The sequence below is a fragment of the Eptesicus fuscus genome, chromosome 3 (assembly GCF_027574615.1).
Source record: "Eptesicus fuscus isolate TK198812 chromosome 3, DD_ASM_mEF_20220401, whole genome shotgun sequence".
Lineage (NCBI taxonomy): Eukaryota > Metazoa > Chordata > Mammalia > Chiroptera > Vespertilionidae > Eptesicus > Eptesicus fuscus.
In genome coordinates this window covers 65768933-65788613 of record NC_072475.1, presented here as the reverse complement: position 1 = coordinate 65788613, position 19681 = coordinate 65768933, and the positions used below count along the sequence as shown (strand labels likewise).

The 19681-nt window shown below is 40.4% G+C and overlaps 1 protein-coding gene across 1 annotated transcript in view; it reads left to right on the top strand.

Annotated features, from left to right (window-relative positions):
- GRAMD1C (GRAM domain containing 1C) overlaps window positions 1-19681 on the top strand; it is an 84099-nt gene that overhangs the window by 8668 nt on the left and 55750 nt on the right. The window contains exons 3-6 of the mRNA XM_008146609.3: window positions 5808-5892; window positions 11505-11608; window positions 12200-12295; window positions 14065-14145. Of these exons, the coding sequence (XP_008144831.2) occupies window positions 5808-5892; window positions 11505-11608; window positions 12200-12295; window positions 14065-14145 (366 nt within the window). The remainder of the gene's footprint in view (window positions 1-5807; window positions 5893-11504; window positions 11609-12199; window positions 12296-14064; window positions 14146-19681) is intronic.

The window sequence follows — 19681 nt, the reverse complement described above, 5'->3', positions numbered from 1 at the left end:
ATTTGAAAGAGAATGGTTTTAGATACAAGAACAAAAGTAGAGAAGTTCATTATGAATCTAATAGGAATTTCAGAGGTGAACATAGAGAATGAGCAAGAGGCAATATTCAAAGAGGATATATATGAAATATATACAAAAATTTTCTATTTTTGATAAAAGACTTTAGAATAAGGAAGTACAGTGAATCACAGGATTAATTAAAAGAATGTATGAGCAGAGACATTGTAATAAAAGTGGCAAAGGAAAGTATACCTTTTTCTTTTCTTTTTAAAAAAACTATATACATATAATCTTAGGCACCATAATCAATATGAACCAAACTATTTAAACATGATCCAGGCCACATTAAGACATTTGCTCTTATTTAAAAAATATTTAAATTCAATACAACCTGAAATGTGTTTTGTTACATATATATATATAAAAGAAATTATACAACTCAGAGTAATGTTTGTTTTAAATGATTATATTTACACTTAAACTTAATGGAAGGTGCTCAAGAGTTTATCACCCCTTCCAGAAATTCTTTTTCTACCATCTCTTCTTTTGTGTCTGGATTTGGTGGAATAACTTTATTTTTATTGTTATACTATTACATATGTCCCCATTTCCTCCCCCTTTTGCCTGCCCTGCACCCCCTTCCCTCTGGCCATCACCACACTGTTGTCTGTGTCTGTGCATTATGCATATATGTTCTTTGGCTAATCCCTTCACCTTCTTTCATCCAGTCATTCCCCTGCACCCCCACTAACAGCTGTCAGTCTGTTCCATGTATCCATACCTCTGTTTCTGTTTTGTTTGTCAGTTTATTTTGTTCATTAGATTCCCCATGTAAGTGAGATCATATGGTATTTATCTTTCTCTGACTGGCTTATTTTGCTTAGCATTATAATTTCCAGGTCCATCCATGCTGTTGCAAAGGGTAAGATATTCTTATTTTTTATAGCTGCATAGTATTCCATTGTGTAAATGTACCACAGTTTTTTATCCACTCATCTACTCATAGGCACTTGAAATGTTTCCAGATCTTGGCTGTTGTAAATAACGCAGCTACTGGTATGAACATAGGGGTGCATGTATTGTTTCTGATTGGTGTTTTGGGAATCTTAGGGTGTATATCCAGAAGTGGGATCACTGGGTCAAAAGGAAGTTCCATTATTAATTTTTTGAAGGAACTCCATACTATTTTTCACAGTGGCTGCACCAGGCTGCATTCCCAACAGCAATGTACTAGGGTTCCTTTTCCGCCACATCCTCGCCAGCACTTGTTTGTTGACTTACTGATAGTAGCCATTCTAGCAGGTGTGAGGTAATATCTCATTGACATTTTAATTTGCATCTCTCTGATGGACTAGTGATGCTGAGCATTTTTTCATATGTCTATTGGCCATCTGTATGTCCTCTTTGGAGAAGTGTCTGTTCAGGTTCTTTGCCTGTTTTTTAATTGGATTGTTTGTCTTCCTGGTGTTGAGTTGTATAAGTTCTTTATGTATTTTGGAAATTAACTGCTTATCATATATATCACTGGCGAATATGTTCTCCCATGTAGGGGTTTCCTTTTCATTTTGTTGATGGTTTCTTTTGCGGTGCAGAAGCTTTTCGGTTTGATGTACTCCCATTTGTTTATTTTTTCCTTTGTTTCCCTTGCCCTAGAGGGGATGTATCTGTGAGATGTCTGAGATTTTACTGCCTATGTTTCTTCTAGGATTTTTATGGTTTCATGGCTTGCATTTAAGTCCTTTATCCATTTTGAATTTATTCTTGTGTATGGTGTAAGTTGGTGGTCTAGTTTCATTTTTTTAGCATGTATCCAATTTTTCCAAAACCATTTCTTTTTTTTTTAATTTTTAAAAAAATATATTTTATTGATTTTTACAGGGAGGAAGGGAGAGGGATAGAGAGATAGAAACGTCGATGAGAGAGAAACATCGACCAGCTGCCTCCTGCACACCCCCTACTGGGGATGTGCCCACAACCAAGGTATATGCCCTTGACCGGAATCGAACCTGGGACCTTCCAGTCCGCAGGCCGATGCTCTATCCACTGAGCCAAACTGGTTTCAGCCCAAAATCATTTCTTGAAGAGATTGTATTTACTCTATTGTATGTTCTTGCCTCCTTTGTCAAATATTAATTGACCATAATGGTGTGAGTCAATTTCTGGGGTCTCTGTTTTGCTCCATTGTTCTCTATGCCTATTCTAGTGATATTACCAGGCTATTTTGATAGAAAACATACTTTGTATGCTTTCAATCCTTTTAAATTAATTGAAACTTGTTTTGTGACCTAGCATATTGTATATTTTGGAGAATGTTCTGTGTGTACTTGAAAAAAGTGCAGATTTCACAGTGGTTGAGTGAAGTGTTTTATAAGTAGCAGGTATAGTTGGTAGATAATGTTTCTTCCCCTCCTCTCAGTTTTATTGACATATTAAAGGCCCGGTGCATGAAATTTGTGCATGGGTAGGGTCCCTAGGCCTGGCCGGTGATCAGGGCCATTCAGGTTCCTTGCCTCCCTGTCTCCCTGCTTCCCCACTTCTTCCTTCCCTCACTCCCTCAGAGCCCCGCTGCCATCGCCGCTGGTCGCCATGTTCTGTGCCTCCCCCTGGTGTTCAGTGTAAGTGATCGAACTCCCAGTCTCACAGTTAAACTCCTGAGGGGACACTTTGCATATTAGTCTTTTATATATAGAGAGTAGTGGCCTGGTGCACGAAATTCGTGCATGGGGTGGGGGTGTCCCTCAGCCTGGCCTGCACCCTCACTAATCTGGGACATCCCTCTCATAATCCAGGACTGCTGTCTCCTAACCAATCACCTGCCTGCTTGCCTGATCACCCCTAACTGCCCCCCCTGCTGACCTGATCACCCCCAACAGTCCCCCTGCTGTCCTGATAGCCCCCAATTACCCCCCCTGCCGGCCTGATTGCCCCCAACTGCCCCCCACTGGCCTGCTCACCCCCAACTGCCACCCCCTGCCAGCCTGCTTGCCCCCAACTGCCCCCCCCGTTGGCCTGCTTGCCCCCAACTGCCCTCCCTGTCGGTCTGCTCACCCCCAACTGACCACCCCCTGCTGCCCTGCTTGCCCCCAACTGCCCCCCACCCCCGCTGGCCTGCTCACACCCAACTGCCCCCTCTGCCGGCCTTCTCGCTCCCAACTGGCCCCCCTGCTGTCCTGATCGCCCCCAACTGCCCCCCCTGCCAGCGTGATTGCCCCCAACTCTCCCCCTGCCAGTATGATCGCCCCAACTGCCCCCCCCCCCGCCGGCCTGCTCAACCCCAACTGCTCGCCCCCAGCTGCTGCCCCCTGCCGTCCTGATTGCCTCCACTGCCCTCCCCTGCTGGTCTGATCACCCCTAACCGACTCTGCCTTGGACCGCCACCGTGGCTTTGTCCCGAAGGACGTTCGGAAGGTCTCCCAGTCCAATTAGCATATTACCCTTTTATTAGTATAGATAATATAATTGACAAACTTGTAAACTATTTAAAGTGTATGTTGTGAGGATTTGATATGCACACACATTGTGAAAGAATGCCTCCCACTTAGTTAATTAACACATGCATCACCTTACATATTAATTTTGTTTGGGACATTCTTAAGTTCTTTCCTAGCAAATGTCAACTTCAGTTACACAGTACAGTGTGATCAACTATAGTCATCATATCCTACATTAGTTCCTCAGACCTTATTCATGATGAACTTTTGTACCCCTTTACCAATTTCTCATTATCTTTACTCCCAAGCCCCTGACAACCACTTTCTATTTTGTTTCTATGGGTTTCTCTTTTTATTTAAGTTACATAGTAAAGTGATACTACCTAGTGTTTGTCTTTCTTTGTGTGGCTTATTTCACTTAGCATAACGCCTTCAACGTAGCTGTTGTAAATGGCTAGATACTGTTGTTAAAGTCTTTTATATCCGTGCTGGCTTTCTGTATAGTCATTCTATCAGTTATTGAGAATGGCTTAATAGTATATGTAACTTATGTTGAATGGTCTGTTTTCCAATTGTGTTGTCAGTTTTTGCTTCCTATTTTGGGGGGCTTTGCTGTTTGTTATGTATACATTTAAAATTGTATCTTTCTCATATATTGATCTTTTAATTATTAAGGAAATATCTTAGTGTCTATTAATTTTTGTCTTAAAGTCTATTTCAGCGGATAGTAATATAATCACTTACGTTCTCTTATGGCCCCCCTCAGCGGCCGCGGACCATCAAAAGTGGGGGAGCTGGGTGCCTGTCTGCTCCGGCACCAGACCTTTCAGAAGCTTCCGCTGAGCCGGAGGCTTCTGAAAGGCCTGGTGCACCAGCGGACAGGCACCCAGCTCCACCGTGAAAAGCGAAAGCGTGTAGGGGACCCTACACGTGCATGATTCAATCATGCACTGGGCCTCTAGTATTTATAATAACTGCTTTGATGTCTTTGTCTGCTAAATCTAGTATATGGGGACCCTAAAAGAGCCAATTGCTTGCTTTTTTCTTTCCTTATTATGAATCACATTTTTCTGTTTTCTTTTGTATGTTTTATACTATTTTTAGTAATTATACAGTTTAGATAATATATTGTAGCAACTCTGGATTTTGATTGCATCCTTTCTGCTCCTAAGCTTGTCATTGCTGATTTTTATTTAATAACTTACCTAGAATATATCTGTGAAATCAGTTTGTCCTGTGGCATGTGGCAACAAATGTCTCTGCCCTGTTTATTATTGTTGTTTTTATTTAAAGATGACTTCCCAGGAGTCACCCTTTATGCCAGTCAATGATTGGTCAAAAATTGTGCTCAAATACATAGAGCCAGTAATAGGTTTTTTTTTTTTTTTCCTGCTGACAGATTTATATGTAGATTGGGGAAAGCATTCCAAGTTCAGACCATTTTCAAGTGTGCCTAATTTTTTATGTTCCCCTGAGGCTTATTATGACTCTAGCCAGGAATGTGTAGATAGTTTGGGATCTGGATCTACAATCTACATTCACTTTGATAGCTTCAGAGTTTTCCTTTGCACTTTTGGGCCTAGGTTTTCTGCTTTTCACCCAGAATCAACTCAGTCCACTCTCTCAGCAAAGCTGCTAGTTTTCATGACCTGTTCTACCCTCAGAGAATTACCACACTGACTTAACTGATCGGGTAGGAAGAGTAATGGGAGCTGGCTAAGGAAACAGTGCCCCAGACCTCTACTACTAGTATTTCCAAGTTCAGTAGATTTTCATGAACAAATATTTTTCAGCTTATTGTATGCATTTGGTCAACCTGCAATAATTTGAGGTGATTGTTTTGATTTTTTAATCATCACTGGGGGATATGTTTCCACTGATTTTTAGAGAGAGAGAGAGAGAGAAAGAGAGAGAGAGAGAGAGAGAGAGAGAGAGAGAGAGAGAGAGAGAGATCAACGTAAAAGAAATATCAGTTGGTTGCCTCCTGCATGCCTGATTAGGGATTGAACACACAACCTGGTTGTGTGTCCAGGAAACTGAACCCTCAACCCTTTGGTGCAACGGGCGATGCTCCAACCGAGTCACACTGCCAGGACTGAGGTGATTGTTTTTTGACAATATTTTTCCCAGCTATCAATTTGCTTTTGCAGAGAGGATTTGCCAAATGTTTCATTCCATCATACTGGTAACTTCCTTTACTTCCTTTTGGTGTTTTTGAAATGTTTATTTATGTGGTTTTTCATATAAAGACATACAAAATGTTGCATCAAAAGCATATTATTTTAAAGTCCATTTAAAATTTATTTCTAAGATGCTACATTTTAGTTCCTTTAATGAGTATAATTAAACAAAAATTTAATCTTTTCATTGTTACAGATTTCAAGTTCCACCTATAAAGACAGGAATGAGGAATACAGAAGACAGTTCACACAACTACCTGATACAGAGAAGTTGATAGCAGGTAAGAAAGACAGGAATTTGCAAAAAACCACTTTACTACCTCATTATCAAAATAGAACTGATGAGTGACAATACTCTAGAAAATTCCAGCTTTTGTGCTAGACAGAAAATGTTTTTCAATATAAGCAGCATGTTATTCATAATTACACAATATAAAACTAAATCGTAATTTGAGGTGATCTTTGACTTATAAAATTATTAATTAATGGCTAAGAAAATAGAACTAAAGGGAAATGATTTGTCACAATTTCTACTGGTGCTTCTTTCAAATGGTTTTGTAAGAAAAATTTAAATTTGATGTTAAATATATATTATCTTTCCCCAAATAAAAGATAACTCCTTAACAGGTTGTAGAGAAATTTTATAAATATTTACAAGTTTTCTAAAGAGAATGCTTTGAGAAAAGGGAATGGGAGTCCTTTTTCCCTTTTTGCACCAGAGAAAATCACTTTTTATCTTTTTCAATTTGTATTTGTCTGAGGTAAAAAAAATAAATAAATAAATAACATGAAAAAATGTAAAGTATGAAACATGAGAATGGTTATCTTTTGTAATTTAAATACGAAATCTGAGAACAATCCTAAAAATGTTGTTCCAAGGTCTTTTTAAAGAAATGTTTGTATTATTGGGCTCCCAAAAATGATTGCTGCTAGAAAAGAATACTTTTGCATGTGCATTTCCTGAATGATTATTTAAAAAAACACATTCTTTTTTTTCCTTTTTTAAATTGGGGTGACAACGGTTAACAAAATTATACAGGTTTCAGGTGCACAATTCAAAGACTGTTATTCTGCCAGGACTCAAAGTTAGAACCTTTGAATTAGAAGTTCAATGTGCTAAACACATTCTTTTAATTCATTGTCATCTCCCTTATGGATAGATATGCTTAAATTCTTTGGTAAAATTAAATAGTACATCTTGTTTATTTAAATATGTGCATACTACTTATAATGCAAGCTTATTCTAGAAATATATGGTTCACTCCATTTGTATTCCTATAACACTACATATTTCCACTATATCTATTGTTACATTATAGTTATTAAAAGAAGCTTTGAGTTGGAGTCATTCAATTTTGCCAAAATTGATCATATAATAGTAAGTTGATGTACCACATATCAAAATGACTTATGTTGCTTATTGAATTTACTTAATTTTCTAACTATCTAGTAACCAATTATCTATACTTATAATAGGGTAATATACAAATTGGTTGGGACACCGTCACGTAATGACTGAACAGCAGGAGGGCAGGGCAGTGAGCTACAAGTGGAGGAAAGCTACAGAAGGGCAGGACAGCGGTGGAGAGCTATGTGTGGCGGAGAGCTACAAGCTGCGGTGGGTGGGGCAGCAGCTGAGGAAAGCGGCAGCGAGCTACTTGTGCACGGATTATGTACAGGGCCACTAGTCCTATCTAATAAAAGAGTAATATGCAAATTGACCATACCCCACTACACCCACAAGCCACGCCCAACAGCCAATCAGGAGTGAGCATGCAAATTAACCCAACCAAGATGGCTACGGCCACGGAGTGAGCAGGAGGCTTGGGTTTCCCCGGCAATGGAGGAAGCCAAGCTTTCCGCACACCCTGGCGGGCCCAGGCCTCCACTCAAGGCTACAAAGTTTCAATTATAGAAGATAAATAAATCCCAACAAAAATGGCGGTAGCCACGGAGCTGTAGAGAGCAGGAGGCTTGAGTTGCCCCCGGCGATGGAGGAAGCCAAGCTTCCCCAGCCTTGGCCTGCCTTGGTCTCCGCTCAAGGCTACAAAGTTTCAATTATAGAAGATAAATAAATCCCAGATACCAGGGCCTCCGCTTGGGTAGCTGGGGGGCGTGGCAGGCCTGCAAACCACCACAGGCCCCTCGCTCAGGCCGCCCCATGCCCCAAGGAAACCCCCACCCTGATCTGGGACACCCTCCAGGGCAAACCAGCTGGCCCTCACCCGTGCACCAGGCCTCTATCCTATCTAATAAAAGAGTAATATGCAAATTGACCATCACTGCAACACATAAGATGGTTGCCCCCATGTGGTCAAAGATGGCTGCCCCCATGTGGACACAAGATGGCCGCCACAAGATGGCCAGCAGGGGAGGGCAGTTGGGGGTGATTAAGCCTGCAGGGGAGGGAAGTTAGGGGTTACCAGGTCAGCAAAGGAGGGAAGTTGGGGGCGACTGGACCTGCAGGGAAGGGCAGTTGGGGGGACCCAGGCCTGCAGGGGAGGGCAGTTAGGGGTGACCAGGTCTGCAGGGGAGGGCAGTTAGGGGCAATCAGGCTGGCAGGGGAGCAGTTAGGCATCAATCAGGCTGGCAGGGGAGTGGTTAGGGGGTGATTACGCTGGCAGGCAGAAGCAGTTAGGGGCAATCAGGAAGGCATGCAGGCGAGCAGTTGGGAGCCAGCAGTTCTGGATTGTCAGAGGGATGTAGGATCGGGCCTAAACGGGCAGTCAGACATCCCTCAAGGGGTCCCAGGTTGGAGAGGGTGCAGGCTGGGCTGAGGGACACACCCCTCCTATGCACAAATTTTGTGCACCGGGCCTCTAGTAAAGTAATGAAAACCCATAAAATGATTTTATTTTTGTTAATTCTCACCTGAGGATATTTTTTCCATTGATTTTTAGAGAGTGGAAGGGAGGGATAAAGAAAGGAAGGAAAAGAGAGAGAGAAAGAAGAAGGGAGAGAGAGAGATAGAAAGAGAGAAATTGACATTGATTGGTTGCCTCCTGCAGGAGTTGGGAAATCTAACCTGCAACCCAGGTGTGTGCCCTTGATCCGGAGTTGAACCCTTGACCCTTTGGTTGAAGAGCCAATGCTCTAACCATTTAGCACACTGACCAGGGCCATAACATGATTTTTTGAAAAAATGTTTTAATTGATTTCAGAGAGGAAGGGAAAGGGAGAAGGATAGATACATCAATGATGAGAGGGAATCATTGATCAGCTGCCTCCTGCATGTCCCCCCACTGGGGATCGAGCCTGAAACCTGGGCATATGCTCTGGTTAGGAATTGAACCATGACCTCCTGGTTCACAGGTCGATGCTCAACCACTGAGCAACACTGGCCGGGCCATAACATGATTTTTAATAAACATTACTTTTTTATTCTATTATATATGAATCAGATTGTTAACATGACTCAAATCAGGTAGACTATTGCTTTCTGAAATGCTGATAATTATGTACTTGTTTATCAGTAGGAAAATTGGGAGCAAAAAAAGTAAAATCTCTTTGCTTTTAAAATATTTTGGTAATTTCTCACATGGAATATATTGCTAGAAAGCTATTATATAAAAACTAAATTTTATTGAGGTACAAATTTATTAAAATAAAATATACCTGTTTTTGGGAAATAATTTTTAAAACCATTGTAAAAAGCCTGTCAACCTTTTCTATATAATAAAAGCCTAATATACTAAGTGTCCAGTCGTCTGGTCGGCCACTCAACCAATCGAAGCGTAATATGCTAATGATATGCTAATGCCACACAACTGCTCGCTATCATGTGCATTGACCACCAGGAGCAGACACTCCAACTGGTAGGTTAGCTTGCTGCTGGGGTCTGGCTGATCAGGACTGAGCCAGATGGGCTGGACATGCCCTGGAGCCCTCCCGCTGTCCCTCTCCAGCTGGCCAACCTCCCATGTCCCTTCCCAGCCCCGATCGTGCACCGGTGGGGTCCCTTGGCTTGGCCTGTGCCCTCTCGCAATCCGGGCTGAGGGGACTCCCCCCCAGGCCCCTAGTGCACGAATTTTGTGCACCAGTCCTCTAGTCTATACTTATAATAGGGTAATATGCAAATTGGTCGGGACACTGTCGTGTAACGACCAATCAGCAGGAGGTGGGGCAGCGAGCTACCTGTGGTGGAGAGTTACAGGAGGGTGGGGCAGCGGGTGGAGAGCTACAGGAAGGCAGGGCAGCGAGCTACCTGTGGCTGGAGAGCTACGAGCAGCGGTGGGTGGGGCGGCCAGCTGAGGCAAGTGGCAGTGAGCTACTCTCGCGCGGATTTGTGCGCAGGGCCACTAGTATTAAATAATCTTCAGTTAAAATAATCCAGTTGCTTACTATAGCTTTGTACATATTTAATGTAAAGAAATGCAGAGGTCCTCAGAGTGAGGCATCACCTGGGAGCTTGTTTCACATGCAATCTCTTCATCCCAGCCCAGACATTTAATCAGAAACTCTGGGGGAGGGGCCCAGCAAGCTGTGTTTGAATAAGTCTGCCAGATATTTCTGATGTGAAATTTGAGAAGCATTAAACTAATAAAATGTGTCTGTGGTTTAGATAAAAACTTCAGGACACCTCAAGGTGATCTTTAGCGTAATCTCTGTTTTAGAAATGCATACTAGTAAATGAGTAACTTAATCTGTTTAATTATTTGCTAGGATTTTTTGTTTGGTGGCATCTCAAATTTGTTTTGCTGAAGGAAGCATTTTGAAAAAGTGCATTACTTTGGTCAATTTTCAGTATTTGCTTAGAATTTTAATGATTAAACTTAAATATTTTGGTGTTTATAACCTCCACAAGTTTTCCTAAAATTGCTAATCACTGTATATATAGTTTTAAAATGTATCAGTTTAACTAAATCTCCTCATAGCAGCCTTTTATATCTTGTATAATTGGTAATTCAGCAATACTATTTACGTTAGCCAAAGAGTCAGATCTTAATCTTAGAAGCATGGTATTAACTTGTTATAGGCAGTGCATTTACCAGTACTCTTGATTTTGCTGGATTTTAATGCTGGTTGGAGAGGATCAACTTTAAAACACAAACACAAAACACACACACACACACACACACACACACACACACACACACTTTTTGGGGTTATCATTGTTCCCTCCCTCACCTTTGTCCAACATCTAATTAATCACCAATTTCCATCAGTACTACCTCTTAATATTTTTGAATCGAACTGCTTCTTTCTCTAATACTGTCATCTTTTGGTCTGGGCCACAATCAGTTTTCCCTTGGATTTCCATCTGATTTATCTGAATCCATTCTCACAGTGTGAATAAAGTGGTTTTTAATAAGATACAATTGATCATGCCTCTTCCACTTAAAACTTATCAATGGCTTCTTATCAAGTCCACAGCTCACCAGGGCCTGAGACACCTTCCCTTGCCTACCTTCTCTAGGCCTGAGATCTCTGTATATAGTAGCTTAGATGTGCTGTGCTTCTTTCTAGCATGGGGCCTTTGTAAATACTGTTTGTTCCCTCATGGTCTAGCTGACCCTTCATTGATCTTTAGGTCTCAGGTTAAAGATTACTTTTTCTGGAAAACTTTTCCTGATTAACTTTCTACCTGCCCCACTCCCCATACCTATGTATGCCTTGTTATATTCTCTCATAGCTTCCTTTACACTTTGGTCATTATACTTAAAAATTTATTTGTTTATTGCATGCCTTCCCTTCTAGACTGTATTCCATGAGGGCAAGGTCCTTTTCTGGTAACCCTAGTGTATGGTGCACAAAGAATACGAACGAGTAAATGAATGAATGAATGAATGCATGAACTAATGAATGAAGAGTGATGATTTTCTGTGTACTAAAGTAGTATAAGATTTGTTAAGTTGCCATGTTTTTGTGACTAAGTTGTTCCTTATTTGTGTAGATTATGCTTGTGCTCTTCAGAAAGACATTTTGCTTCAGGGACGACTATACCTTTCAGAAAACTGGCTATGTTTCCATAGCAACATCTTCAAATGGGAAACCACAGTAAGACACATTTTGATTTGATTTGTTGATACAAATAATTGCATAGATAGGAACTGTATACAGTTCTCCTAAAAGTAATGTACTTTAAATTCTAAAGTAAAATTTTATGTATTTGCATATCTATATTGTATATACGTAAACACAATATGTGTTGTAGAAGCATGCAATATATTTTTCTTAATACTTTGAGCTCCATGTGTAAATATGTAATACAGTCGGAGAAAGATTTCCGACTGGAAAAAGCTTGAATATACATCCTTTTGACTGCCAAAGTTATGTCTTATCACAGTCTGAAGTGTGTGTGTGTGTGTGTGTGTGTGTGTGTGTGTGTGTGTGTGTAGAACATGAACACCCACATGTCTTTTCACGCTTTATCCTAATGTTAGAGATAGGAGTTGATGCGGGAAATTACTGAAAGGAAGAATGTCTGACTGCTGACCCTGTTTTTCTCAGAGAAAACAAACATGTAATTAATATGAACTCCTTTAGGTTTTTCTAGTCTGGATTAGATTGATGTAATACATGGTGTTTTGTGTTATATGTATTATGAAAAAAATCCATTTTGCAATTTTTTTTCTTTTGTGTGTTTAGATTTCTATTGCTTTAAAGAATATAACCTTCATCACCAAGGAGAAAACTGCTCGACTCATCCCCAATGCTATCCAGATTGCTACCGACAATGAAAAGGTGAGAAACTTTTCTGCCTTTGCCTTATTACATAATGTGGAGGACATCTGGCTCATACTAACCATCAGTGTGAGGAATATAAGCACTTCTTCTTAGAATTATGGATATCTACTAGTAATCAAGATACACTGAATTTCATGCTAGATTTCTGTATACTTAAATACTTATTGATGGTTAAATGACTGCTAACATTTTTTTGTACTTTATAATTTAAAGAGAACTTTATTCCATGTTTATCATTTCTTCATTATAAGAAGTAGATAGATTAAGCATTAGCAAAACATCCTTATTATTTCTAATACATTAATAATTCTATAATTGTTTTTTATGCATAATAGCAACTAATACAGACAAATGATTCTGATGAACAGAGGTTTGGGTAGCATACTAGTAAACATAATCATTTAAATAATGTTTTAGGATGGCAATTATCTTTAACTGCCATCATTTATATTATCCACCTATAATATCTGCCATTTCTTAGTGGAGATATATGAAGAATCTTTCTATACCCATCTGGAAAATTGATTAGGACTCTGTGTGTGACATTAGGTCACATGTTATGTATATAACCCTATTTGGAAAAGTTCCTAGCTATGTTCGTGTTATAAAAAGTTTGCTTTATGGAGATTATTATATAGCAAGGTTTCAATTTATTAATTAGAAAATTATATTTTAACATCTTTGTGTGAAAAATGTAAACACATGAAATATTATTAATTTGATATTTTATTTAATAAATCAAACATAGGACTGAGCTTTCTCATTCCTGGAAGTAAACACTTAATCATAAAAACTCACAAACTAGGGGAAGGGAAGAGATTATACACTGAGAAACTATATTTAGTGCTGCCACTTGTCAGATTTTTTCATAAGAGCCTATATTAAAATGTGACCACAAAAATCCACTTAAGTGCACAGGAAAAAATAGGGCTACATGCAAACATAGACTTATAGATTGAAACATGCTATTTCTCTTCTACAAAATTCAAAGCAAAGTTTATTGTTAATATGGGTGTTTTATGTATAATTAGCAGAGATTAGATATTTCTAGATATTTGAAACTATGAAAGATGATATAATTTTTTTTAAAAAAATATATTTTTATTGATTTCAGAGAGGAAGGGAGAGGGAGAGAGAGATAGAAACATCAGTGATGAGAGAGAATCATTGATTGGCTGCCTCCTACACACCCCACACTGGGATGAGCCCACAGCCTGGGCATGTGCCCTGACCAGGAATCAAATCGTGGCCTCCTGGTTCATAGGTCAACATTCAACCACTGAGTCATGCCAGCCAGGCAAAAGATGATATAATTTAAAATTAAGATCCTTAAAAATTAATTTATCTCTGAAGTCCACTGTATTTTTTCATATTCTTTGTTTATACTTGTCTCAAATGGCTACCAAATCACATCTCTTTGCAAAGTTTAAAATAAATAAAATTTTAATTTTTTCATAAATTTATTTAGATTGATTTTCATAGTTAAACTACGATGAACATAAATAGCTACATATTTCAAGCTCATTTCCCTAGAAAATATTGATAAAATTGTATTTGCTGTAAGATACAATGTGGAAGATCCTTGTCCATGCACCAATTACCTGTTTTTCATCTATTGTAACAAAAAGTTAAAAAGAATATATAAAGTAGGCGGTGGTGACTTACTCATTTGCTTTGACCATAGCAAATGCCAACAGAGCTTCATGACAGATACTTTCCCCCTTTTTAAAATGTCACTAAACTTATTCTACTCTTTTTATTTTCAGTTTTTCTTTACATCTTTTGGTGCCAGGGATAGAAGTTACCTCAGTATCTTTAGATTGTGGCAGAATGCACTGTTAGACAAGGTAAGTATTCATACCAGAGGCAGGTACTTGTTATCATAGCAACCTCCCAGTGTTTACCTAACAGTGTTTGTGAGTTGAAAAGCTCCTTTTCATTTTTCTGGACTTAATGTTGACTAGACTATTTAAATTCCAAAAAGATACTTGAGGCAAAACAAAATCCGTAGTTACGAGTTAAGATAGTAATTGTAATCCTCAGGGTAACCACCAAGAAAATAAATTTAGGAATAAATAAAAGAAACTTTAAATGCCTTTAAGTGGTATACTAGCACTATCTATTTAACACATAAGAAGGCAATAATGGAGGAATAGAAGGGCAAAAAAGACATGACATAGGAAAAATAGCAAAATTGCAGATATTACATTAAATTGTTAAATGGATTAAAAACTTCAATATAAGATAGAGATAGAAAAAAATATGCACCTATATGCTGTATATAAGAGACACATTAGATTTAAAGGCAGAAACAGATGAAACATAAAAGCATGGAAAAATATATACCATACAGATAATAACCAAAAGAGAGCTATTACTATAGTAATGTCAGACAAAAATTAATAGCGACAAGGAAGAATGTTTTATAAAAATAAAAGGATAACCTGTCTGAAATTTATAGTAATTATAGACTTATATGCACCCAATAACAGAGCCCTAAAATACATGAAACAAACACTGTCAGAGTTGAATGGAGAAATAGATTATTCAGCAATAATAGTTGGAGCTTTCAATACCTCACTTTCAGTGGTGGATAACACAACCAGACAGAAAATCAAAAAGGAAATAGAAGATTCGCACAAAATTGTAAGCTAACTAGAACTAATAAAAAGATATCTATGGGACACTCCACTCAAAATAGAATACACATCCTTCTCAAGTATACATGGAACATTCTCCAGAACAGACCATATGCTAGATCATAAAGCAAGCTTTAATATATTCAAAAGGATTAAAATAATATAAAACATGCTCTCTGACCACAAAGGAATGAAATTAGAAATCAGTAACAGAAGAAAATTTGGGGAATTCACAAATAGTAGATATTAAACAGAACGCTCCTAAATAACCAATGGGGAAATAAAGGGAAAATTAGAAAATACTTTGAATTAAATAAAAACAAAAATACAAATACCAAAATTTATGAGGTACAGCTAAAGCAGTGCTTAGATGGGGATTTATAACTGTAAACACCTATATTAAGTCCTGGCTGGGTAGCTCCTTTGGTTAGAGCATCTTCCCAGTATGCCAAGGTTTTGAGCTTGATCCCTGATCAGGGCACATTAAAGAAAGCAACCAATGAATTCATGGATAGGTGGAGCAATGAATCGCTGTCTCTCTTTCTTCCCTTCCTCTCTCTCTAAAATCAATTTTAAAAATGTAAACCCCCATATATTTAAAAAGAAGAATGATCTCAAATTAATAGCCTAACTTTCCACCTTAAGAAAGAAAAAGGAGCCCTGGCTGGTATGGCTCAGTTACTTAGAGCACTTGTCAGGTAGGCCAAAAGGTGGCGGGTTCCACCCTTGGTCAGGGTGTGTGTGTGAGGCAGCAAATTATGTTTCTCAATATCTCTCTCTCTCTCTCTCTCTCAAAATAGAAGCAAATAAATGACAAAGATTGGAACAGAAATGAATGAAATTGAGAATAGAACAATAAGTGAAATGAAGAATAGAAAAATAGAATCAACAGAACCAAAAGTTTTTTTTTGAAAAGATCAACAAAATGGACAAAACTTTAGCTAAATTGACCAACAAATTAATTAAATGAAATGGACAAAAAACCTAGAAAATCACAAACTATTGAAACTGATTCAAGTAGAAATAGAAAATCTGAATAGACTGATAGCAGGAAAGAGACTGAATTAATAATAAAAAATCTACCCATAAAGAAAAACGCAGAGCCAGATAGCTTCATTGGTGAATTCTGCAAATGTTTACAGTAGAATAGACACCAATCCTTCACAAAGTATTCCAAAAATATAAGAGGAGGGAACATTTACCAACCCACTCTGAGTCCAGTATGAATATCAAAATCATACCAACAATATCACAAGAAAACTACAGTGTTTATGTTCATTACTAGAGGCCCGGTGTATGAAATTTGTGCACTCGGTGGGGGAGGCCCTCAGCCTGGCCTGCGCCCTCTTGCAGTCTGGGAGCCGGGGATATCTTTAGCGCTGCTGCGGAGGTGGAATAGGCTCCTGCTTTGCTCGCCAGCTGTGAGCCCGGCTTCTGGCTGAGCGGCGCTCCCCCTGTGGCAGCACACTGACCACCAGAGGGCAGCTCCTGTGTTGAGCATTTGCTCCCTGGTGGTCAGTGTATGTCATATCGACCGGTTGTTCTGCCGTCGGGCCGCAACTGGCTCTCCAACATCCCCCGAGGGGTCCCAGATTGTGAGAGGGTGCAGGCCAGGCCGAGGGAACCCACCTGTGCATGATTGGGGCGGGGGAGGGATGTGGGAGGTTGGCCAGCCTGGGAGGGACTGCGGGAGGGCTCCAGGGTATGTCCAGTCCGTCTTGCTAAGTCCTGATAGGTCGGACCCCAGCAGCAAGCTAACCTACTGGTCAGAGCATCTGCCCTGTGGTGGTCAGTGCACGTCATAGCAACTGGCTGACCAGTTGACTGTCTGCCCCCTGGTGGTCAGTACATGTCATAGTGAGCAGTTGAGGAGCCTTAGCATATCATTAGCATATTATGCTTTGATTGGTTGAACGGCCAATTGGACGGCCGGACACTTAGCATATTAGGTTTTTATTATACAGGATGTCCATGAATATAGAAACAAAAATCCTCAACAAAATGTTAGCAAACCAAATCCAGCAACATCAGTAAAGATTATATTCTAGAACTGAGATTTGTACAAGGTATATTCAACATATGAAAGTCAATCAATGTAATACACTATATTAGGAGAATAGAGGCCATGCCTGGCCAGTATGGCTCAGTGGTTGAGCATTGACCTAGGAACCAGGAGGTCTTGGTTCGATTCCCAGTCAGGGCACATGCCTGAATTGTGGGCTTGATCCCCAGAGTGGGGCCTGCAGGAGGCAGCTGATCAATGGTTCTCTCTCATTGATGTTTCCATCTCTCTCTCTCTCACCCTTCCTCTCTGACATCAATAAAAATATTTAAAAAACCAAAAAAACAAAAAAACAAAAATCATCTCAATAAATACAGAAAAAGTATTTGACAACTTTCTTTCCTGATAAAAAACAAAACAAACTAGGATTAGCAGGGAATTTCTTTGACCTAAAATACCAGTAGATAACAGCTGATATATTTAATGGTGAAAGGCTAACGCTTTCTTCCTTAGGTCAGGAATAAGACAAGGATGTCCTTTCTAGCCAACATTGTATTGAAGGTTCTAGCTAGGGAAATTAGGGAAGAAAAATAAAGGTAGGACACATCCAGATTAAAAAGTGAAGAAATAAAACTACCTCCATTGTCAGATGACATATATATATTTCTAAGGAAGCCAATAAATACCTATTAGAACTAATAAATTCAGCAAGGTTGCAGAATACATTATCAAAACACAAAAATCAATTATATTTCTGTATGCTCACATGGACAATCAAAAAAACAACAACAACCAACCCCAGTTTATTTACAACTAGAGGCCCGGTGCATGAAATTCGTGCACGAGGGAGTGTGTCCCTCAGCCCAGCCTGCACCCTCTCCAATCTGGGACCCCTCGAGGGATACCTGACTGCCCATTTAGGCCCGATCCTACTGCATAAACGGGCCTGATCCCAGTAGGATCGGGCCTAAACGGGCATTCGGACATCCCTCTCACAATCCAGGACTGCTGGCTCCCAACTGCTTGCCTAACTGCCTTCCTGATTGCCCCTAACCGCTTCTTCCTGCCAGCCTGATCACCCCCTAACCACTCCCCTGCCAGCCTGTTTGCCCCTAACTGCCCTCCCCTGCAGGCCTGGTCACCCCTAACTGCCCTCCCCTACAGGCCTGGTCACCCCTAACTGCCCTCCCCTGCAGGCCTGGTCACCCCTAACTGCCCTTCCCTGCAGGCCCAGTCGCCCCCAACTTCCCTCCTCTGCTGGCCTAGTGACCTCTAACTGCCCTTCCCTGCAGGCTTGATCACCCCCAACTGCCCTTCCTTGCAGGCCTGGTCCCTCCCAACTTCCCTCCTCTGCTGGCCTAGTGACCTCTAACTGCCCTCCCCTGCAGGCTTGATCACCCACAACTGCCCTCCCTTGCAGGCCTGGTCCCTCCCAACTGCCCTCCCCTGCTGGCCATCTGTGGTGGCCATCTTGTGTCCACATGGGGGCAGCCATCTTGTGTGTTGGAGTGACGGTCAATTTGCATAGTACTCTTTTATTAGATAGGATAGAGGCCTGGAGCACGGGTGGGGGCCAGCTGGTTTGCCCTGAGGGGTGTCCTGGATCAGGGTGGGGGTTCCCTTGGGGCATGGGGCGGCCTGGGCGAGGGGCCTATGGTGGTTTGCAGGCCAGCCACGCCCCCTGGCGACTCAAGCGGAGGCCCTGGTATCTGGGATTTATTTATCTTCTATAATTGAAACTTTGTAGCCTTAAACGGAGCCAAGCCTCCTGCTCTCTCCAGCTCCGTGGCTGCTGCCATTTTTGTTGGGATTTATTTATCTTCTATAATTGAAACTTTGTAGCCTTGAGTATAGGCCTGGGCCAGCCAGGGTGTGCGGAAAGCTTGGCTTCCTCCATTACCGGGGAAACCCAAGCCTCCTGCTTGCTCCGTGGCCGCAGCCATCTTGGTTGAGTTAATTTTCATACTCACTCCTGATTGGCTGGTGGGCATGGCTTGTGGGTGTAGTGGAGGTACGGTCAATTTGCATATTACTATTTTATTAAATAGGATAATATCAAAAAAGAATAAAATACTTGGGAATAACTTTAAGAAAAGAACTATAAGACATGGATACTGAAAGCTAATAAACACTGTTGAAAGAAATTAAAGAAGACAAGTAAATGAAAAGACTCTCTTGGATAAGAGACTTAATATTATTAAGATAGCAGTACTCCCGAGCCCCCACTTGATGTGCAGATTCAATGTAATCCCTATCAAAATCCTTACTGGCATTTTTGTAGAAATTGACAAGTGGAGCCTAAAATTCATATGGAAATGTGAGGTATCCAAAATAGCCAAAAACCATTTTGCAAAAGAAGAATAAAGTTGGATGACTTGTCTATTAGGGTTGCCACAACAAAATACCACAGACTTGACTGAGTGCTTTAAACAACAGAAGTTTATCTTTTCACAGTTCTGGAGGCTGGAAGTCCAAGACTATGGTGCCAGCAGGGTGAATTTCTGATGTGACCGCTCTCATTGGCTTGCAGCCTTCTCACTGTGTCCTCACATGGCTTTTTCTCTGTCCAGGGACACTCTCAGTGTTTCTTCCTCTTTTTATATCAATGCCAGACCTATGACACTTGGGCCTCACACTTATGACCTCTGCCTTAGTCAGCTCAGGCTGCCATAACAAAATGCCATAGGCTGGATGGCTTAAACATCAGAAATTCATATTCTCATAATTCTGGAGTCTGGAAGC